Source organism: Drosophila innubila, assembly GCF_004354385.1.
Source record: "Drosophila innubila isolate TH190305 chromosome 2L unlocalized genomic scaffold, UK_Dinn_1.0 5_B_2L, whole genome shotgun sequence".
NCBI classification, from domain to species: domain Eukaryota; kingdom Metazoa; phylum Arthropoda; class Insecta; order Diptera; family Drosophilidae; genus Drosophila; species Drosophila innubila.
Genome location: NW_022995373.1, coordinates 611,126 through 635,734, shown reverse-complemented (window position 1 = coordinate 635,734; position 24,609 = coordinate 611,126). Strand labels below are relative to the sequence as shown.

Here is a 24,609-nt window from a genome sequence, read left to right as displayed (position 1 = left end):
GACTTATTTAATTTATCGTTTTGGTTGCCCCGATTTTTTTTTTGAAGCACTCGCACTTTGCTCATACGCCACTGAATCGCTGTACACAATTTTTTCACAGACACTGTTTCTGCTTGCTGTTGTTGCTTATTGTTGTTGTTGCTGATCTTTTATTCTTGCTGCTGCTGCACAGCACCAGAGGCAGGGAATCCCTAGGAGCGGGCACGGCTCCCAGGTTAGGAAATTATGTGTCTTGCTTGGGACTTCTTATTGCCGTGGTTTTTTCAGAGAATTTAGTGTAGCAAAACTGCACGGAAATGATGCTTTAGATTCATATTTATTTGATCTCTGGCCAATACACTTACGTGTGAAAACAGCGATGTATAGAAGTTTTTCAGCTAAATACTTTAAGTCAGCAATTGATAAATGGCCGATCACAGACTTTTGCCAAGGCTGTGCTACACAGATCTCCTGTGCTCAGGCTCGGATTCAGATTGGGAAAGAAAACGGAAGTTGAACTCTCTCAGTGACTGACAGTTCACAGTCGGTGAGAGCGATTTCAGTGTTGAGTAAGGCGTAGCGATAGAAATACCAAATTTTAGCGATAGTTACTAAGTTTAGTAAATATACTAACTTAGGGATTTTCGCCAAGCTATCAAACAAATGAAAATACTGTTTGATATTATCTATTGTATTTATTAAGTAGTAGTATTATTTATATTATTTAATTATTGTAACTATTTTATATAAAACAAAAAAAAATTATTATTTTTTTTTATTTTGATTTTTTTCATTTATTTTATATTTCTATTTGCATAACGTACTTGCACATTACACTATTTGTACCATAAGTGTCGCTAGCTCTTCGAATGTCATTATACCTTCTGTGACTTTGTCAAAATGTTTCTTCACAGATTTGACACATGCCTCCTATAGCCCTCCTACATGAGGTGCTCTTACTGGGATATTGATCCACTCAATTTGATGTTGAGCGCAAAATTCATTTAACTCTTTTTGGTTTTTTTTTAAATAGTTCGTCAATTTCATTTAATGCGTGAGCTGCTCCAATGAAATTCGTAACATTATCTGAGTATATTTTCCAAGAAAAACTACGTCTACCGATAAATCGTTTTAAAGCTCCTATAAATGCTGCTGTTGTCATATCAGATACCACCTCTAGGTGAGCCGCTTTCGTTGCAAAACAGACAAACACACATACATATGCTTTGTCCATTCTTTTACCCTTAATTTTGGTGTGAATCATTATGGGCCCAAAAAAGTCAATTCCCACATTTAGGAATGGCCTTGTCTGGATTACCCTATCTTCTGATAAACAGCCCATCATTCGATGTATGGATCTTGGCAGCGCTCTAAAACACCGATAGCAATGCTTTACTGCCAGAGAGGTTAGTTGTTTGCCTCTGAGTGGCCAAAACTTTTGACGCATTATGGCTAGTAACCCTTGAGGGCCAACATCTAAATGCTTTCCATGCAAATACTTGGTTATAAGGTAAACCCATTTATCATTATATGGTAGGAGAATAGGATGTTTCGCATCAAAGCATAAATGAGCATTCTGAATCCTTCCCCCCACTCTTATTATACTATTTGGTCAAATATAGGAGCCAAAGACTTTATATTTGATGTCCCATGTAATTCTTTACCGCTCTTTAACAACTTATATTCTTCTGACCAATACTTCTTCTGAATAATTTGTACAATAAAAGTCAAAGATTTTTTCTTAAAAGCACCCCAACTTATTGAACTTTCTGCATTTTGCTATAAACCTTAATACATCTGCAATGACATTTTGCAGAAACGTAAAGCTATTTTTATGATCTATTTTTCAAAACATTGGTTCTACTTTACATGTCAATACCATGAAATTGTTTTTATCTCTGGAACACCAATGTTTTCTTGAAAATCAAGGTTTTTCTTCTGATCTTCAGATCTTAGAAATAGGGGCCCTTCGAACCAAAATTGGTTTTTAACTAAATCCCTCGGATAGGCACCTCTAGAAATTATATCGGCAGGACTAGTTTTTGTATCAACATAATTCCAATCTGAAACCTTTGAATTAGTTTGAATAGAATTAATCCTATGAGCCACTAAGGTTTTAAGTGCTGCAGGGTCAAGTTTAAGCCAACAAAGAACAATGTTTGAATCGGAGTAGTACTGAATTAAAGTGCAAACAAATGTGATACTCAAAATCATATCAATACTCACACTGTCTGTACAATGACTTTGTTTTGTCAATACCTGCTCCGCCTCCCTTAAATTCGTGGAGAACAATATTATGGTGGGCATTATGATGAGCATGAGTAAAATAAGTTTTTTGCTTTAAATTTAAAGATCAAACAATGTTAGACAAGCTGTCAGGAGATATTAGTGGCGGAAACTTTACTATACGTAAAGTATCATCCGAATCTTTATTTTGGTCATTTTGATTGCTATTTCCATTAATATTTAAAACATTTAATTGAGAGCTAATTTCAGGAAAGCTATGACCCCGCATTCATCGTCTACCTGGCCATCTAACTGCTCTTCCTTGGTGTTGCCCTCACTTTCTATGACCTTTCTAAGCACGTCTTCTAAATATTCTAGCATATTATACTTCCTAAAGTTAAACCTAATTGCCCCCTCATTTTCTGTAAAAACTTCCTCACAATTTTTCTGAACTAGCTCTATCTCTTAATTTCTCCAGGAAAAGTAGAGTATTACTAGTTCCTAAAGTAATATTGCCTATAGTTATTTAAATTAAAACTCCTAAATCTAATTATTTTCTTGGTTCTCTTTCTGACAAATCCACTTCCATCGAGAAGAGGAAGCGGCAAACCACCTAAGTTTTGATTTTTGTCAACATTATCGTCGACATTATAGCTACTCTGACGAGTTCCTCTTGCGGTTTTGTATAATTATTTTGTATAACACAGGCCGTCGAGACTATGTGGTCGCTGTTCTAAGTGATTGAGCAACCCAACTACAAATATGTCATTTAAGTCCGGAGACATATTTTGAAGTTGCTCTTTAGACTTAAGCATTCTAACTCTATGCTCCGGTACTTAAGTGCTAATATACACTTCTGTGTCTCAAACAATCGCATACCTAAACAACAATAGACGGCTTCCTGAGCTGAAATCTCAGTGCCGGTAATGAATTTATGACCAATATACTGCAGCCTTTGCCTGATGATAGATTACCATTCTTAATCTCTTTGATAGCATCACGCATCAGTTTAGAAATGCTCCTTTGGGATTTGTTTATATAATTATATAGCTGCAACATGCTTATGGATCCAATATAAATTGTATATCAATATTGGCTCGTTGCATTTCAAGAATGTGTTTATTACATGCATTAACATTTATTGGTGCAAAACTTCTCTTCAGGAAAATTTGTGACTTTTCAAAGCAGACCTAATGGCATACATATATGTAGTCCTCGTAAGTGAGGATCACTTAATCGTGAGATAAAATATTTTCGAATATGCTCAAGTGATTAATGGTGCCCGAATCGATAGACTAATTTTAAAAATTCTGAATCTTTTTAAAATTTCAGTTTGGGGCATTGAAAAATAAGGATTACCAAAGCGATAAATAGAGTTTCCTCTCACTTCACGTCTGCATGAGTGCACATGCTTGTGCTTTTGGTATTTTATATACTCAGAGAGGTCATTATTTGTTACATCCGTGGTAGCAAATCGATCAATGAAGTCTATTACTGGAGAAATAGATGCATCATTTTCGAAATCCACTTGAGGGGCATCTTTCACATTATCTTTCAATAGTACAATCAGCTCTAACCGCCTACTTTCAGCAGCCGTAATAAAGAAATACCTTTAAGAACCCTATAGTCTTCATCGTGGCGAATAAGATGGTCCATATGTTCTTCATTGGGAGCGTTAGAATCTGTAATGGCGCGTGAGGCGCTCCGCTTTCTTAAGCAAATCGAAGCATTGTTTCTTATACTGATTAGCTCTAACTTCTTATAATTGAAGAATAATTTATCAATTCTACACTCAATTAATGCGGCTTCCCAAATCACTGCGGACGGCAGTTCGCGTTAGTGACGAAAGCAGCACGAAGGGTGCGAAAGGCGACTAACTATATATACAGCTAAGTTGGAAAATTTGCTACGACTGTCCGATCAGATCAAGTTATATACCGATCGAAAGGTTTAGTTCTAACTTACAAAATGGCATACTAAAACTTTTTCTAACCAAATTAGGTCATAAGATACGGGGGTGTAAGTGGGAGGGAAAAAATTTAAATAATTGCAGCTAAGGGGGCTGTTGGGGTCTTTTGTTAAAATTTTGTATTTTTTAAAAATTCTACTTAAAAATACGCGTCGATTGATACCTTAATCACCCAAATCCAATAACTGGTTCAACAGATAAATAAATTTGAAAATTTTAGTGGACTTCTCAAAATGAAATGAAAAGTTAGTTTCTTTGTTTGTCTGTTTGTATCAAAGCTCTAAAAAAGGTTAAATGTAGTGATGCGGATTTATTCCTTTTCGAAAATCTAGAAATGTTTGTTCTACGACTTTTTGAAAAAACCGCTAGTTTAGCGGGAAAACGCTAAATCCCGCTAAAATTGAAACCTCAACAGTTTCCAAGCCATAAAAGCTACAGATATGTTCTATATATCATTTTAAAGGTGTGTTTAAACCTTTAAACTTTTTTTCTAAAGTACTCAGGCAACACTTTACAGGTGAAAACTAGTCGGCCGGTGCTACAGTCGAGCATACTCGACTGTCGGAGACCCCGTACTTACTATCCAAAATCAGTCACTTCTAAAAACTAAATAATATTTAAGATTACCATAAACTCTTATATATTAAATTTGTCGCCGCTCGAATTTGCTTAGTGTGATAATTATCTTAAAATGGAACACTTGGTAGCACAACAAAATCAAATTTCAAAATCACTTGTACACAGCGCGCACAAAAGAGTTGAAAAGAGTCAGTTTAAAGTCAAATGGACATACATATGCATTAATCATTAGGAAGAGCAGGACATCCATATGTGCAATTCAAAGATCTGTTAAGTGCACACATACATACATATGTTGGCACGCGCCAAAACAAAAGAAGTTTCTAGCTAAGCATTCATATATATAAACATGCGTTTATGCATATTTAGCTATGTTAAGCATAAGTGAAACCTTAACAGAGAATAAATTAAAACTGCATGTTAAACATGCTAAATTTTAAATCAAATAGTAAAATAATTGAAAACCAAAAAAAGACAAATTTACTAAAATCATAAATTAACACAGTAAATTTATAATAAACATGAAATTAACATAGAATTTTAACTTAACGTTTATATAAATACCAATGTAAAATTATTTAAATGTAATTTTTAAACATGTATTCAATATTTAATGTCAGTATAACATTCATAAATAACAATTTCAATAAATTGTAAAAATTGAAAAAAAAAGCTTAAATTCAGCTGGAAAAGTTGTTCCGCCGGAATCAGACCCGCGACAAAATTGCAAAATTTTCAAAGACAAAGGCTCAAAGTGTTGAGCCACTCTCACTTATGTCTTTGTCCTCCTAAATGGCCATATTGCTTGTTTTAGTGCTCAATTAAAAGTAAAAGAAATAATTTATATTTTAACATTTAATGTTAATATTACATTTTAAATAAGCACTGAGTTTGTTTTAATATAAAATGAAATTGAATTCGAACATAAATAAATTAAGAATCTTTTGCCCACGGCAGGACTCGAACCCACGAGCACTGTCCGACTCCGCGACTCAGTACACTGCGCCACCGAAGCTCACGTCTGAATGGACGCCAATTTGTTATATAATATGTTAATATAAATTTGTTGTTTTATCAAGATATTCAAGTTTTAATTACTGCCAACGCGCCATCAACGAATTTAACAGAAAAATTTATTATTTGAATATCTTCGCTATTTACTGTCCGATCAGAATGAAATTTTCAGCAAAAATTTAGGACAATTTATATCTTCATCTGTGCAAAATCTGGAATTTCTGGCTTTCAAAATGCTCATATAATTTGGATATGAAATTTTCAATGTCGATTTGCAGGCGGTTAAGGGGGCGTAGCTGATTTTTGAAACAAACTTGATCTGCCTGCAGTATAGAGGAACCTACATACCAAGTTTGGTGTCTCTAGCTCTTATAGTCTCCGAGATCTAGGTGTTCATACAGACAGACAGACAGACGGACAGACAGACAGACAGACAGACGGACATTGCTATATCGACTCGACTATTGATGCTGATCAAGAATATATATACTTTATAGGGTCTGCCACGCCTCCTTCTACCTGTTACGCACATATTCGGTAAAACAAACCCAATAGACCCCTGTACTTTTTTTAAGTACGGGGTCTAAAAAGTTAGTTTCTTTGTTTGTCTGTTTGTATCAAAGCTCTAAAAAAGGTTAAATGTAGTGATGCGGATTTATTCCTTTTCGAAAATCTAGAAATGTTTGTTCTACGACTTTTTGAAAAAACCGCTAGTTTAGCGGGAAAACGCTAAATCCCGCTAAAATTGAAACCTCAACAGTTTCCAAGCCATAAAAGCTACAGATATGTTCTATATATCATTTTAAAGGTGTGTTTAAACCTTTAAACTTTTTTTCTAAAGTACTCAGGCAACACTTTACAGGTGAAAAAAAGTTTTTAGCTCACATTTTGGCGATTTTTGACAAAACGGCTCTAACGATTTCTGTTTAATTTTAATATGTTGTAAAACGTACAATCGGCACTGCGCAAAAAGTAATTTTTATGTACAAAAAAGCTCACCTTTTTTGCTCACAGTGCACAATGCCAATTTTCGCCATTTTTTTATTAATTTATATTTTTATTTAAAATTATTAGATTACACTGAATTTTGTTCGTCACAAAATTGGATATCAGAAATTTTGGGACTAGAAATTGCTTTCGTCACTTGACTTTTACCTCGTGTAGAGGTTTTTTTTGTGGGTTTATACTTAAACCAAATCTTTTGGCTGTGAAACTATTGCCTTAAATTTTAAACTGTGATGAATGAATAACACTAGGCAACAAATTTGAACTATTAAACGAACGAAACCCACTTTTTTGGATAGATTTGGAGCCACAAGCGAAGAAAAACATTATTTTTTCTATGGCAGAGTATTTTTTTATGATTTTTTTTAAATATCTGGCTTTTTTTCTTATTTTTTTTTAAAGGTGCGCCCACTTTTGTCATCATTACATGTGAATGCCAAAGCTAATTTTCAAAAGCTTTACTCTTTCTAAAAGCTAATGAATATATTTATTTTTACACACAGTCTTAAATTTTTTATACACAGTCTTAAATTTAAACCAGTAGTTTTAAAGCTATAAATTTTTGAATTAAGAAAATCATGATTTTTTGCTTAGCTTTTTTCCATATAAAACATTACCAAATACACAACCTACGAGATTGGATGTTCGATTGTTTCGTTCGTTAAATAGTTCAAATTTGTTGCCTAGTGCTCATCACAGTTTAAAATTTAAGGCAATAGTTTCAGAGATGTCATTTTTAAATAGGAAGAAAAGATTTGGTGTAAATATAAATTTATAGAGCCGCATTAATTGGGTGCCGACATATCCTATTTGTTTTATAGTTAGGTATGTTATTGTCGATTTTGATGACTGTATTAAGTGTATGACTATTTATATTAAGTGCTTGAATGCATAATAATATTTCCATAGTAGAGCCATTTAAATAATCTAAAAATAAATTTTAAAAATAGATTAATTTCATTTATTACAAAAACATATTATAAATTAGTATTATAAATTCAGCGATTCAACCGATGCAGCCGTATTTCTCCCATTTCGTCTTTGTTTTCTTTTTAATATTCTGAAACGTATAACCAAACCAATAGCCAAGAAAACAAAAAACAAAACACATATCAAAACACTATAGGCAACGATATATAGTGGTGTCTTGTAGTTATGCTCCAGATCCATATTTGCGTTGTTGCAATATACGTTGAACTGACTCTAGAGCTGAGGCATTCACTTTACTTTATATTTATATGTATGAGTAGCACAAGAGTTGATAAGCTTGTACAATGTATAACTGACCTATGAATCACACGAATGGTTAATTTTAAAGCCATAAAAAAATCAAGAAGCACACAGAACAATATAATTATATTTAAAATACAATTGCTAACGAGTAACAAAGGCAAGTTGCAATATTCATATCATAAATTTAGTTTAGTCGATTCACTTAATTAAAATGTTGTATTTATTTATTTGTAACATTTATGGGCATTTTTACATATTTCTGTCAACTTTGCAATCTAGATAGATTTGCCAATAAGTGAAATTTGGTTTTGTCAAAAATTTATTAACACCCAGGTTTTATATTAAAGGCTTATATCATTTATCCTTATGGTCTTAAATTGCTGTTGCTAACGGCAACGCCGAAAGGTATAAATTTTACTTGTTACTTTTATTCGACTGAGTTGCTTGAAATCTGTAAAATGTTTTTATTATCCTTACTGCAGAAAGAGATGATGGCTTCAGTATTTTTTTAATACAATGAAACTCTTCTGAAAATCAATCAGAGACAATGTCGTATCTCAAAAGCCCAATTTTGACATTCTGGACCATAGACCACTTGCTGCTAGATAATTAACACAGACATTGCCAACTGGAAATCTGGCCAACTCCCCAAAGACCTCTTAAGGCCAAGTTGCATGATAGATAGAGGAGACTGGGCGAGATGGTTTTCAATTCGAAGCGGTAGTCGCGACTTGCGTTGTTGTGCTTACACATCTTTTAGTAAATATTTGACCAAGCCATACTTTGACCAGTCGGTTAACTGATAAAATAAAAAGATGAAAAGCTTCAGTGTTCAAACAGACGGACATAGCTCAATCGACTCGGCTGTTGATCCTGATCAAGAATATATATACTTTTGGGGGTCTGCCACGCACCTTTCTGCCTGTTACATACATTCTGCCAAACACATTATACCCTTTTTTGCCCATTTGCACATGGGCTCAGGGTATAATAAAAGAGTAATAGAAAACGAGTTGTCGGCTTATACAGTATACTTTTTACAAACTTTATTAAATGAGTAACGCTTAAAAAAATTTAAATTAAATTTCTTTTTGAAAATATAGTACAATTTGTAGATTTTATTTCAGTTCATATGACGTATACGAAGCGAACGAAGTACGCCATGAACTTGTTCGATTATTTTCGACTGATCGTTGAAGACTTTCTCTTTTCAACAATGCAATAACCATGAAAATACCAGCTAGCGTTAATAATATTAATGAACAAATCAAAAGGCTGTAGATAACGATATGAATTTCAGTCAAAGTATTGTTGTTTAATTTTGTGCAGCTACCCACAGTCCCATTGCTATTCACAACCACTGTGTAACCCTCGTTGCAAATGGGTATGCAACTCTGTAAGTCTGTCAGTTTCTGGTATGGCACCATGTTGAGCTCAGTTTCGTTCCTCTTTCTATACCCGGAGTCACATTCACAAAAATTTGGTTTCGTGCACTTACTGTTCATAGGACACTTAGCACAATGTGGCTTACAGTTTGGAACAATGCCAGTGCAGCCTTCTCTACATTTAATCTCCATATCTGTATGCTAGGAAAAGGAATGATCTTCAATTTTAATCTGAATACCTTGGCTTAAATCGTCTTACCTTAGTATCGCTATAATCAGAAGTAAAGCAGTTGTATTTCTCACATGAACTTAATCCTGCGACAAACACCAAAGTGAGTAAAAATCTTATGTACTCCAACATCTTGAGTTGTACTTTTATTTTAAAGTTCACAACTTGCCCCTACGATGGTCAGCAATATACTAAATAAGCACAATGACGGTGAAACCGCATGATAATATTTAGCTCAGCTTTCAAAGGCCACTAAGGCTTTTGTGTTTGTGACAATTTCTGTTCGTCCGTATGACGCATAAGAAGTTGATCAGCCAAAACTGTTGACAATACTCTTAGGACGTGCACGCAGATCAAATTTGTTACGGAATATTGCCCATATCCCCCACCAACTATCAAATCAAAAGAATGTCGAGTAACAACAACAATTTGGAAGCTGAAGATTTCATCTTAATTGGTTAATTAACTGAGGAATAACAAAAATTATACTATATTAAAAAAACATTGATGTAACATGCATAACTAAAATTGTATTATGTTATTATAACATTAACATAACATGTGTACCTGCTGTTACCCCCACCTCTCCAGACTGTTCGTACCACGGCGTGCAAAGCGAAACCTATTTGCTTAATATATTCGTTGAATTTGCTGAATTTGAAATCTCTACCAATTAAATTGGCCATGTAATTGGATATTTTAGTTTTTTGTCGATTACACGAAAATTGGGGGGCGTGGAAAAATTTTAAAGCAAATTTGATCGGCGTGCGCAACATAGCAGTATTGTCACCGTTCGGTAGCTCTAGCTCTTATAGTCTCTGAGATCCATGTGATTATATGTCCTCCATATATCATAATTCCTCAAATATCTTCTCTGTTTATTAACCGATCTCGATGAAATTTTCAGCACATTTTATATCTTTTACGTGGGCGGAAGTGGGTGTGGCCAAATTTTAAAATAAACTTGATATAGGCCAACATCCTAGGAGTATTATCACCAAATTTAGAGTAATAGTAATAGTAATAGAGAAAGGAGGCGTGGCTCACTGACTGACTTTGCATTGTACGGGCCAAACGGTTTGACGTACGACCTTGAAACTTGGCCAAAATATTCTTAAGGTAATTTTATTGGGAGATAAGGCTCCATTTATCAAAATTCGAAGTGCAAGTGCATTTAATTTAAGTTTAAATGTATTTTCTGTTTGCATGTGTTTGTAGTGTAGAAGAGTCTGGTCAGGCGCGGTATTCAGGGGCAAATTGGTGCAGAGGATGGGGTGTTAGATTCAAAAGCAGAAGCTCCGGGTTCGAATCTCGCTTAATCATGGCTTTTTTCAAAATCAATTTGACAAAACAAAGACATACATTTATTAAATTATCATATAGCAGTGTTTGGTCAGCTGGCGAGTTTAGTACCTTAAGGTAAGGTCAGACAGGCAAAATATTTGTGTCAAAATGACTAAAATTTTGCCCAAATGCTGTCACAAACGTCTGACCGCCTAAATTTTTTAACACTAAATTTAAAAAAAAGGTATTTGCACACATTTTGAAGCTAAATTTAATGAAATTGGAACGATCTGTCGAAAATAAGTTTTAGTACGGATAACAATTTTTTTCTTTGAATTATCATAAAGAATCTGATATAAGTTGCATCTATTTAGGTATTTTGCATTCTGACCAATTTTTTTTAATTCCGATAAATATCTTATAGCAATCATTGAAACAAATAGTCGAAAATTAAAAAAAAAAAAAAAAAAAACGCTCGGCAAGGGCATGAAATCTTCGGCATCTAAGTGCCTGGGCTGATGTTGAGTACGCTCTCGACTCTAGCCGCATCTACCCACGAGCGAAGCGGATCCCCAGCTAGCCTATGACCTAAGCGTATGATACAACATGCCGTTATATTTCTATTATTTTTAACCTCCTCGACAGCATAGAGTGCGAATATGGTTGCTGCAGCACAACTCTCAATATAAAACTTTTCTTATTGTTTTGTTTTCATCATTCACCGATGACAGTGCATAAAGCAAATCATTGAGAAAAGTAGGCATTTTATTAAGTTGTCATTTTGTTACAAAATTAAGTTTGTGTCAAATGTGTGAACACTTCACAAATTGTTTGCATGCTAACCGAGTTTTGTACTAAATCAGCATTGCCAACTATTAGGATGATTTTGCCTAACGGATGACCGGCGACCAACATTTAGGCAAAATTTTTTTATTTTGTACAAACATCTGACGTTTGAATTTGACCCAAATATTTTGCCTGTCTGACCTTCCCTTTAGTAAGAAGTGCAGATGATGGTGTGTTAGACCTAGGTGCAGGGAGGCGCGGGTACATTTCCACACCAGGCAGGATTTTTATTTTATTTTTAGACCCCGTACTTAAAAAAAGTGCAAGGGTCTATTGGGCTTGAATATATGCGTAATAGGCATAATAGGTAATAGGCTTGAATATATGCGTAATAGGCAGAAGGAGGCGTGGCAGACCCTATAAAGTACACATATTCTTGATCAGCATCAACAGCCGAGTCGATTTAGCAATGTCCGTCTGTCCGACTGTCTGTCCGTCTGTATGAGCGCCTAGATCTCAGAGACTATATTAGATAGAGACACCAAACTTGGTATGTAGGCCCCAATATATTGCAAGCAGATCAAGTTTTTTTTTAAAATTTGGCCACGCCCCCTTTATCGCCCACAAATCGAAAAAAAAATTTCATATCCAAATTATAAAAACAATTTAAAAGCTAGTGACACCAAATTTGGTATGTAGACTCCTCTATCTTGCAGGCAGATCATGTTTGTTATTTTTTTGTTTGTTGAGCATATGACTTGGTTTTATATATCCTGTCCAAAGTTGGTTTAAATCGGAGCACTATATCATATAGCTGTCATAGGACCGATCGGGCGAAAATCAAGTCTTAATATGAAAATCTTTTTTGTTTTATGAGACATTGTAACCAATTTAATAGAATATGCATTTAAGTTAACTAAATATTTTTTAATTTTTTCCATTATTAGTGTTTGCCATAGTAAGTACGGGGTCGAGTATGCTCGACTGTAGCACCGGCCGACTAGTTTAATTTAATTTTATTAACATATTTTTAAATTTTAGGATCTTTTACAATTTGGTCAAAATCGGGTTACTATATCATATAGCTGCAATAGGAACAATCGGGGCTCAGATTCAACTTTAGTATGGAAACCTTTTTTGTTTTTCAAGTTATCTTAATCAAACTCACAGATTGTGTTTTTTTTACCATATATTACACCCTGACCAACTTTTGTCAAAATAGTATGTCCATATCATATAGCTGTCATAGGTACAATCAACAAAACTCACAGATTGTGTATTTGAAACTACCTTGACTTGTTACACCCTGACCAAATTTGGTGAACATCGGGTAATTATGTCATTTAGATGCCATTGGAACAATTGGATGGAAATTAACTCTTAGTATCTCAACCAAACTCACAGAATATGTTTTTTTTACTAAATGTTACACCCTGTTCAAATTTGGTCTAAATCGGATGACTATATAATATAGCTGCCATATAAACGACTATATAATATAGCTGCCATATTAACCTTTAATATGAAAAACTTTTTAACTTTTGCAATTTCTTAACAGAATTCACAGATTCGCTTTTGCCCGCCAAATATCGAAGTTTTCTGCGAAGTCTAGCCGCGTGCATACAACTATTCGTTTCTTTTACAATAAATGTTATATTATATAAATTTGGTGCCACCTATTGCATTCAGCATAATATATCAAACGACAAAAAATGTCTAATTTTTTTCATATAACTAATAATTGATAATACTTGCAAAAACGTAGTAGTCTGATTTGTATAAGAAGGTATCATGTCATTTAGAAGGTACTAATTACTGTACTATCAGAAGTAAAAAATAATAATAAACTGATAAAAAAAAAACGTGCCGAATAAACCCAATGTTAGAAATAACGATCCTTTGCTTTTAAATGGCAGAAACTGCAGTTTAAATGCCTTCATTTGCACATATTTTTGTTACTTATATTATATTCATACACCACTTTAATGTTATTTTATTTCAGAATAAACATATTTGTGTGGTGCCCGGGTTACAGAATATTTTATAGATAAAAATTGAGTGTCCGAATTATTAGGTTGTCCGAATTAACAAATGTCCGAATTATTGAGATAGTACAGTAATTTAGTTCTGCGTTAAACACGTTAATTCAATAAAACCATAAGAAGGGCTCCGAGCTGGGGGTTGTCGGACGAAGCGGCCAGGGGGCGGAGCCCCCTAGTAAGGTATAAATATTCTTGATCAACATCAATATCCGAGATGATGTAGTGTCTGTCTGTTCTTGCTGTCCTACTGTCCGTCTGTATGAAAACCTCGATCTCAAGTATGTAGGTTCCTGTATATTGTAAGCAGATCAAAATCAAATAATTTTTAATTTTTGGTAATCTTTGCTTTATCCATGGTAATTACGGGGTCTCCGACGGTCAAGTATGCAGATTGAATATGGGCATAAATATAACATTCCAGCACCTCAACCCTTTTTTTTGTTTTTCATTTAACAATCACCAATTCTTGAAACACCCCAAAACTAAAAAGATTGAGGTAAACCCTTGTAGAAAGCTGAAATCAAAGCATCTGACATAAGAAAACTTTGATAACACGAGATAAATTTGTAATGTATAAGATTCGCATTTATTTTCAGTGTATGGGTAGTAAGCATTCAAGCAAATGACAAATATCTTAATGAATAACGCTTATTTGTATTAACTAACATAAATGTTTTTAGGTCTTGACTGATTAATAAGTCGATGACTAATCCTCTGTTTGGTTTGGTCCAATATCTTGCTTTTGGTTTTTTTCACAACAGTCGTGAGATTCTTTTTGTCTTATTTGAAGACATTTTATGAGAACAATAAGTGCGAGCACAATTACGAGCACACTAAGGCAAGAAACAGAAATACTGATAACAAGTATTGCAAAACCCTTGGATCGACAACTTTTAATCGTCTCTAGTCCATAATAGAGGTATGTTTCATCGATTTCATAGCCAGTATTACACTCACACACATTAGGAATGGCACACTGACTGTTTGGGGGACAGCCCATATCACATCTGGGGAAACATTGGTTGGCATCAACTCCTTCATAGCCTGGACAACAGTATTTAACCAGCACGGGCATATAATCATCCTATTACAATGAAAAAGATAGGTTTTTCAATTTTTAACAAGCTATAAATAATAATAATAATAAAAAACACATACTCCAGGAGTACCATATTTTAATTTAGTGCATATAGCTTCACTGTTAATACATCGTATGAAAAGTAAATGTATAACCAAGGTCAGACCCGCATATTTTGCACAACTCGTATTTTTTTGAATCATTATAAATGGCTTAGTCACAAATGGCTTAGATTAATACATAATATTTAAAGAAAACTTCAATAAAAGAAACTTTGATAATATATATTATTATTTATATTATTTCGCGATTGTAATTCATGTGCTTCGCTGTACGATTTTATTTAGACTAATAATCATGAATAAACATAACGATTAATCGACTAAAAGCTCGCATTCATTACTAATTGTGAGCTTTTAATGAAATTAAGCTTTCATTTTCACTTTTAAACCCTGTACTTAAAATGGCACAAAGGTGAATTTAGTTCGTCAAAATATAATGTACACAACAGACAGAAGAAAGTGTGGAAGGCCCCATAAAGTACATAAATTCTTGATCAGTATCAACAGATCAAGTTTAGTTTAGAATTTTGCAACGCCCTCGCAATTTAGTGATTAGATTAAATAAATCAACGAGGGGGAAGGGCTATAGTCAAGACCCTGACTATCGGTATATATACTTTTAGGAGCTTTTATTGCTCTAAAAATTTACCCGAAGAGTGCTGAAATACTTTTTTTCGAGATTCTTCAAAAAAAAAATTATACTAACAATAACAGTGACAACAACACAACACATATAAATTTACTTATGACAGCAGATATCACTGCGGACGGCAGTTCGCGTTAGTGAAAGCAGCACGTAGGTGCGAAAGCCGACAAACAATATATACAGCTAAATTGGAAAATTTGCTACGACTCGATCAGATCGAGTTATATATTGATCGAAAGGTTTAGATGGCATACTAAAATAATTCACCTGGGTCATGAGATACGAATGATTGGTTTTGGAGCCGTTGGGGTTTTGGTAAAATTATTTATTTTTTAAAAATTCTTATCAAAAATACTCGTCGATTGAAATTTTGAAATTTTTAGTGGACTTCTCAAAATGAAATGAAAAGTTCGTTTCTTTGTTTGTCTGTATGTATCAAAGTGCTAAAAAAGCTAAGATGTAATGATGGGGATTTATTCCTCATTGAAAATCTAGAAATGTTTGTTTTACGACTTTTTCAATTTCCCGCTAGTTTAGCGGGAAAACGCTAAATCCCGCTAAAATTATTTAAAAAAATCAAAATTGGCATTCGGCACTGCGCAAAAAGTAATTTTTATGTACAAAGAAGCTCACCCTTTTTGCTCACAGTGCACAATGCCAATTTTCGCTTTTTTTTTTTATTAATTTATATTTTAATTTAAAATTTTTTATTAAGCTCAATTTTGTTCGTCACAAAATTGGATATCAGAAATTTTGGGGCTAGAAATTGCTTTCGTCACTAGACTTTTACTTCGTGTGGACGTTTTTTTTGTGAGAGATCAGAAATATGTGAAACTGTACGTATTCCAACATATTAAAATTTAACAGAAATCATTAGAGCCGTTTTGTCAGAAATCCCCAAAATTTAAGCTAAACAACATTTTTTCACCTGTAAAATGTTACCTGAGTACTTTAGAAAAAAAGTTTAAAGGTATGCCTAAAAGCCCTCGAGCACACCTTTCCAATGATGTTGAGGTTTCAATTTTACCGGGATTTAGCGTTTTCCCGCGGTTTTTTCAAAAAGTCGTTAAACAAACATTTCAAGGTTTTCGAAATGGAATAGATCCCCATCATTACATCTAAGCTTTTTTATCGCTTTGATACAAACAGACAAACAAACAAACTGACTTTTAATTTCATTTTGAGAAGTCCACTAAAAATTATAAATTTATTTATCTTTTGAACCAGTTGTCAGTGGGTCATCGAGGTATCAATCGACGCGTATTTTTCATTTAAATTTTTAAAAAATAAAAATTTTACTAAAAGGCCCCAACTGCCCCATTAGCTGCAATCATTGAAATTTTTCCCCTCCCATTTAACCACCGTATCTCATGACCCAGGTGAGTTAGAAAAAGTTTTATGCCAGTTTGTAAGTTAGGACTAAACCTTTCGATCGGTATATAACTCGATCTGATCGGACAGTCATAGCAAATTTCCCAAATTAGCTGTATATATTGCTAGTCGCCTTTCGCACCCTTCGTGCTGCTTTCGTCACTAGCGCGAACTACCGTCCGCAGTGATATTTTCATATTAGCTTTCGAAACTACCACATTTATATTAGAATCAACTATAAAACACTTAGATTTAACTAAAAACATATTGTAGTTAACATAAAAAATATTTAGATAAATGTTTAAATCTATTATTTTAAATATTTCCATATGTTTTTTAATGTTTTTTGATAATATGTTGTAGTGTTGATTGTTATTTAATATAAACAAATATTTAATTTTCGGACTGAAAGTGTGCAAGTTCTTTGGCTTGGTTTTAGTGTTAGGCTGCAAACATAGTGCGACCGGAGACTAAGCTAAAGACGAAGATGAAGACGAATTGGTTGCGTTGCGAGTAAGCTGACAATTGAGCATAGTGGAAACCGAATATGTTGCGCTATTTTGGCAGTTACAATGAATTTGTCATCCGATGAAGAGGTTTTCTTGCAAGATAGTTTGTTTTTAAAACTAAAATTAAATGGGAAAGCATCATTTCGAATCTAACCAATTAATTTGAGTCGGATATGATGTGGTGCCCAAAGATGATAAAAAGTTTTTGGAACACCATATATTAGAATAAAATCGATAATTTTGATTATTTTTTGTTAAGTAAATAACAGACCAATTTCATCAAAGTTCGATAATGCCTGCTCAATGATTTTGCAAATGCAAAGTAACGGCGACAAACGCAAGCGGATCTGTTTCAAATTCAGTACCGCACTGTTTGAAGCTAACAGCTTGCGTTTCGTCTTCATTTTCGTTTTTGTCTTCGCTTGCACTACGAACACATTCGAGCAAATTCATATGATTTGCTCTACACAGTTTTTCGTCTTCATCTTCGTCTTCAGCTTCAGCTTCGTCTCAGCACGCACTATGTTTGCAGCCTAAGACTAAAAGCAAACTACTACTAAATGTAAGCCCAGCTGTTAAAATGATGTGTTGCATACTTTCGGGGTCAATCCAAAAAAATTTTTAGTACCGAGAAAATTGAATTGCCTACTTTTGAGGATTTCTTTAAATTTACTCAATCAAGCGCCACTACAGATATACACGTATACGTATGTGCGTTCTGAACAAAAAAAAGGTTCGGTTCGAAAAAAATTTTCTCATAAAATGTAATATATTTTAGATGCACACTTTCACGGCATTCCAATTTGTATGTAAGAACTTAAACAGGGTGTACTTGGTAAATTTATGACATTCGATTTTGTATGTACAAACTCTCACAGGATGTACTTGGTAGATTAGTAAAAGTGCGTTCTCACTGGCTCACAAAACTTCACAAAACAGTGTCACAACGCACACAAAAATCATTTTTTTGACGAAATCGTTCGAAAAAAGTAATAATGGCATTCGAGAGAGAAAACTTGAAAGATCCAAAAGATTTTTGAAATCAGGTAAAAATTGTGGGCGTGACAGCCACTCAAAGTTGACCCATTTTTCAGTGCGCGCAAATATGTGAAAATTTTATAAAAAATGCAAACTTTAATACTGATTTGATGACAAGTTATATGACCGATCTTTATGTTTTTGTTTTCATATGAAAAGTACATTCATTTCTAATTAAATACCGTAGAGTTCTGTTTCTTCACTTCTTGACTTTTTATCCCAGCGATGTTTAAAAAAAGCACTAAAATTAGGCTATTTTTTGACTTTGATGAAATAAAACTAAAATTGGACTCATTTGGACTCGATCCCACTACCACAGGAGTCTTTGTTAATCAATTCTCTTACGAAATAACCCCGTCATGCATCTGGGTGCGCCTAAGCACACATTTAGTCGAAAAACTGAAGCAACCTCGCAATTTACTAGTGCAATTTCAGACGTTTTCGCTATGCCAGGCATCATACAAGACTTATCAAAAAAAAACAAAAAAATTTTTTTTTTAAACAAGCTTAACAAAACTTTTTTATATATTAAACAATGCTGTTTAATGAATAAAAAAGATTGAAATTTATATTTCAAACAAAAAATAAATAATTTTTTTTTTAATTTTACATGTAAAATATGCACTGAAAATATTTTTCAGCTTTGACCGAAAGCCCTGAATCAACCAGAATGCCTATACGCAGTAAAGACACTCATTTTAAAGCTTATGAAGTTTTCTATCAAATGCTTTTTAAATTTAAAATATCTTAACTGGTTCAAAAGATATGATTTTTGCAACGTAAAATGAGGATATGCCCCACTGTGCAACGTCACAAGGCAATGTGAACATCAAAATCCTTGTGACAACAATTTTTAGACACAAAATTGTGACACTCCAATGTGAACACCAGTGTCACATGTTAAAATGGTTACGTTTTCCCTAATATTGCATATAACAATTTATTTGCATTAAACATATGCAATTACAATTGATTGACAATTAAACAAATCAAAGAATTCAAAATATATTTGTTTTTATTCATTTTGTGAAAATTGTTTCGTTTGTTTAATGTTTATTTTTGGTGAACATTGCGATAGAATGTGGGGTTTTGCGAAGCTCTGTCACAATGGCTAGCAGTGTTCACATTGATGGCTCAAATTTTGCTTCTCACAACAGTGTTACGCAAAATTTTTGTGATGACAATGTGAACACTTTTGATAGGTATCGCAAAGCATCACAAAATTATGATGTCACATTGTGAAGCAGTGACATTGAGGTGTCAGTGATTTTTCGATAATGTACTTGCAATGCTCGTAAAAATGCAGAAAAACATCTAAAAATTCTTGCCGTCAACTCTTTATATAATTTGTTTTTTTTCTGCTTTTAAATAATAAGCAGTCGTAGTCAAATCAAATATTTTAAATATAAAATAATACAAATTTATGTTTTGTCAAAATGTGTGGTCTTTATATATATATATAAACTTGCATGCATCTTGAATATTTTAATTTCGATTACAGTTTATTTATTTGTAAAACATATACTATAAGTATTTTTTTTATCTTTATGATAATATTTCCAGCATAGATGTGTTTGCATATACGTTAAAATATGCAAATTAAGCAAACGCGATAAAAATATTATAATTCGGCAATGTCAAACATAGTATTTACAATGTTTACTTATTTCGGTGAGTTCCAATAATTAAATTAAATTATCTGAACGATCTGTAAATGTATGTACATATAATTTTTAACGACTTGTATGTACATACAATTTTTAACGACGTGTATGTACATACAATTTTTATCGATATGTATGTATATACAATTTTTAACGACATGTATGTACATACAATTTGTAACGACATATAACTAATATTCATAATTTTTTATTTTAGCTTGATATCGATTAGAGTCGATTGTGTTAGCCGTTTGGAGCGCGCTATAATTGAAATAAATTGTCAATTGTTTAAAGATGGTGAAGTTAAGATTTACACTCTGGCGATGAAAGTAATTCATGTCCAACACACAAGCATGAATCTGGCAAACATCATTCAAGAAGTGCTTCACTCTTATGGTGTTTCTTTAGCCCAAAATATATACCATAACTATTGATAATGGTGCAAATATGGTTCGAGCTTTTAAATCTTACATGTAACGCACAAAAGGAACTTCACCCCAATGAGAAAAGCAGCGATTGCGATTGTTCATGCAAATCGGAAGGTATTTTTGACATTGACAACGAGCAAGTGGCTACTCTACACACAATATTAAATTTATTACATGCTAAAAAACTAAAAAAACCTATATTAGATTGTGTGATTTGGAATTCGACTTACAAAATGTGAGCGCGAAAAAATATGTAACTTGCTGCATCCAATTTATCGTACGTCTATTAACTTCAAGAATCACAGTTATTGGCATGGGATTTTTATTATACCCTGAGCCCATTGAAAATGGCCAAAAAAGGGTATAATGTGTTTGGCAGAATGTATGTAACAGGCAGAAGGAGGGGTGGCAGACTCCATAAAGTATATAAATTCTTGATCAGGATCAACAGCCGAGTCGATCTAGCCCTGTCCGTCTGTCCGTCTGTGCTAGAGACTTCAAATTTGGAATGCAGGTTTGTGAATACCATACGCAGGTCAAGTTTGTTTCCAATTTTGGATGCCACGCCCCCTTTGCCACAAATTGCACAAAACGATTTACTGGCGCAATTTTTGACATAGCACTCCCGAACTGAACAATCAGTTGAGAAGTATGCGTATTAAACGAACCTGAAAATTCAAAGCGATTCAAAGCGATTGAGCCATAAATAGAGAAGCTATTTCGGAATTTACATTTAATTCAATAATTACATTTGCACGGCAAATCGAACGTGCAAGCGAGACAGCATGTTGTATACGTTTGTATGCAAGGCGCGCTCAAAGACAGTACGAAATAGTATTCATTTTTTTTTGGGTACCAAATAAGAATTGAGCGATAATCAAAAATACTATCGATATCATGTAATGAAAATGTTAGTGTATAGTTTATGTACATAAAAATATACAATTTGATTAATATATAATTGTGTTAATATATAAGTATGTATTTTTGCATGCAAAATTCCTTACGACGTCACAATTTTCAATATAGTCGGGCAGAAGCTGATAGCTATGCATGAATTTACATGAGAGAAAAAGCGGTCATTTTGCAGCACTACTCTTGCATCTTTGCCGAGCACAGAAAGCTGCAAAACAATAATTTTAGTTACTTATATGTCCGATTTCTCACACATATATATAATAAGTATCTGCTTATTATCGTTGTAAAAAAAACTTTACATTTTCGGCTTTAAAAATCTCAGAAAATTAGACATTGTCTTTTATTTCAAATTTCGCGCGCACTGCAGCAGCCTTTGGCAGGCTCGAATTTGTTGCGTGAGAGGGAGAGAGTGAGAGAGGAAAATGGGTGCTGCAAGAATGCAGGCTGAGCAATGTTGTAGTTTGTGGCTACTCTTGACAGACTCTACATCGATTCGAGCGATTACGATTTGCGATTAATCAATTTCTAATTAATTTTAAAAACGTTTAATATAATACCGAGTGATATATTAGTTCAGTGGGGCATTAAGACCGTAGCGGTAAACACAACTATTTAAGAAAACCGAAAGTTGTTCAAATTTCGCGTGTGTAATTTTTATACCCTGAGACCATTGAAAATGGTCAAACAATCAACTTTTATAAAAGAGCACATGGGCTCAGGATATCCTACTGTCGAGCGTGCTCGACTGTAGCCGCACCTCACCGCGAGCGAAGCGAGCCGGGGGTAGGCGAGCGAAGCGAGCAGGAGGTGGAGCCCCATTGTTTCATCTCATTTTGAGAATTCCAATAAAAATATCCAATTTAATTATCTTTTGAACTAGTCGTCCGATTTGGGTAATTGAGGTATCAATCGACGCGTATTTTTTAGTAGAATTTTGAAAAAGTACAAAATTTTACCAAAAGACCCCGAAAGCCCCATTAGCTGCAATCATTAAAATTTTTCCCCTCCCACTTACACCCCCTTATCTCATAAACCAGGTGAGTTAGCACACGTTTAAGTACGTCATTTTGTAAGTTAGGACTAAACCTTTCGAACGGTATATATATTTCTAGTCGCCTTTCGCACCCTTCGTGCTGCTTTCGTCACTAGTGAGAACTGCCGTCCGCAGTGATATTCCGACTGAATTTTGTTTAAATCGGTTAACCATATCATATAGCTGGCATTGGAAAAAATAGTCGAAAATTAAATACAGCGCTTCACAAGGACATTAAGTCTGCGGGGTGTCGAACAGCTTCTAAGTGTCTGGATCCAGGGTATCCTACTGTCGAGTATATTAAATGTTTTTTAATTTTCAGTGAAAATTTTTCACCACTAGCTTTTCCATAGTAAGTACGGGGTAACTGACAGTCGAGTACGCTTGACTGAAGCATAGTGAGACAGGGGCCGGCTGGCATATTCTAACATATTCTTACATCTGACAGATATACTTATGACATAGGGGTCCGATTTGAACCAACTTTGGTCAGGATATATAAAACTTACTTAAATGCATATTCTGTTAAGACTTAATGTTGGACCGATCGGTCTTATGAAAGCTATATGAAATAGTGGTCTGATTTGAACCAACTTTGGTAAAAATGTATAAAACCAAGTTAAATGCATATTCTATAAATTTGGTTAAAATATCTCATAAAACAAAAAAGTTTTTCGTTCTAAACCCTTATTCTGACCCGATCGGTCCTACGAGAGCTATATGATAAAGTGGTCTGATTTGAACCAACTTTGGTCAAGATGTATAAACCAAGATAATTGCATATTGCATCAGATAAGTTGAGATATCTCATAAAACTACAAAGTATTTCGTACTAAGCCGTGATTTTCGACCGATAGAAAAATGTATATATTCAGTTAAAAGGTAAAATCTTCCAAGTCCCTCATCCAAAATTTATGATTCATATACTAAAAAATGCAACAATTTACGTTCCACAATAAAATAATAATATTTCTATTTAATAAAAATCGTTAGAGTCGTTTTGTCAGAAATCGCCAAAATGTAAGCTAAAAACCTTATTTCACCTGTAAAATGTTACCTAAGTACTTCGAAATTTAAAGGTACGCAAACACACCTTTTAAATGATATATAGAACATATCTGTAGCTTTTATGGTTTGGAAACTGTTGTGGTTTCAATTTAACGGAATCTAGCGTTTTCCCGTTAAACTAGCGGTTTTTTCAAAAAGTCGTAGAACAAACACTTTTTTCATCTCGTTTTAAGAAGTCCACTAAAAATTTCAAATTTAATTAAATGTTAACAAAAGGCTCCAACGGCCCCATTAGCGGGAATCATTTAAATTTTTCCACTCCCACTTACACCCCCTTATTTCAGGTGAGTTAGAAAAAGTTTTAGTACCCCATTTTGTTAGTTTGGACTAAGCCTTTTGATCGGTATGTAACTCGATCTGATCGGACAGTCGTAACAAATTGGCAATATTAGCTTTATATATTGAAAGTCGCCTTTCGCACTCTTCGTGCTGCTTTCGTCACTAGCGCGAACTGCCGTCCGCAGTGACATCGCTCTGCGAGGGCGTGAATAGAGCAGAATATTTTTGAATCTTTAGCAGTCTTAGCTTTTTCCATAGTTAGTACGGGGTCTCCGACAGTCGAGATTGCTCGACTGTAGCTTTGTCCAACTAGTTTTCATTTCATTTATTCAGCAGCCATAGAGACGCTCAGTCGAAAAACAAGTTATGGTATGAACAAGTTGTTTGAGATTCTTAACCTGACTGATAGAATATGCTTTTAAGTTGGTTTTGTACATCCTGACCGAAGTTGCTCAGCTAGACATTGACATTCCAAGTAAAGAGTACAGCAAGCCATGCACTTGTACCCAGATATTTAGCACAGACATTCTCAAAGGTTAATTATGTACATTCTTAGACGATATTTGTATTTTATATAGGAGAAACTTGTTGAAAGGGGGTTTCTCGAAACAGTAGTCGCAACGTGTGTTGTTTTGTTTACACTTCTTTCAGCAAATATTTGGCCAAGACATACGTTCGCCAGTCGGTTACCTGATTAACTATCTTGACGTGTTGACAGGCGCCTAGAGCAACTGCATTGAGATAAGGCCCACCATCAGTTCCAGTCCAGCCATCCAATGGGAAG

General features: G+C 34.1%; 1 protein-coding gene and 1 long non-coding RNA gene across 2 annotated transcripts; both read right to left on the bottom strand.

The window, feature by feature from the left end:
- Positions 1–9,026: 9,026 nt before the first annotated feature.
- Positions 9,027–9,755, bottom strand: LOC117782699. Its single transcript, XM_034619727.1, has 2 exons — positions 9,650–9,755; positions 9,027–9,591 (listed from the first exon to the last, which is right to left on the bottom strand). The coding sequence occupies exons 1-2, from the start codon at positions 9,749–9,751 to the stop codon at positions 9,124–9,126; spliced, it is 570 nt and encodes a 189-aa protein (XP_034475618.1). The 5' UTR covers positions 9,752–9,755; the 3' UTR covers positions 9,027–9,123.
- A 4,539-nt stretch (positions 9,756–14,294) lies between these two features.
- LOC117782700 lies at positions 14,295–15,060 on the bottom strand. Its single transcript, XR_004617317.1, has 2 exons — positions 14,890–15,060; positions 14,295–14,815 (listed from the first exon to the last, which is right to left on the bottom strand). It is a non-coding gene; the product is annotated as an uncharacterized LOC117782700 (long non-coding RNA).
- Positions 15,061–24,609: the final 9,549 nt, after the last annotated feature.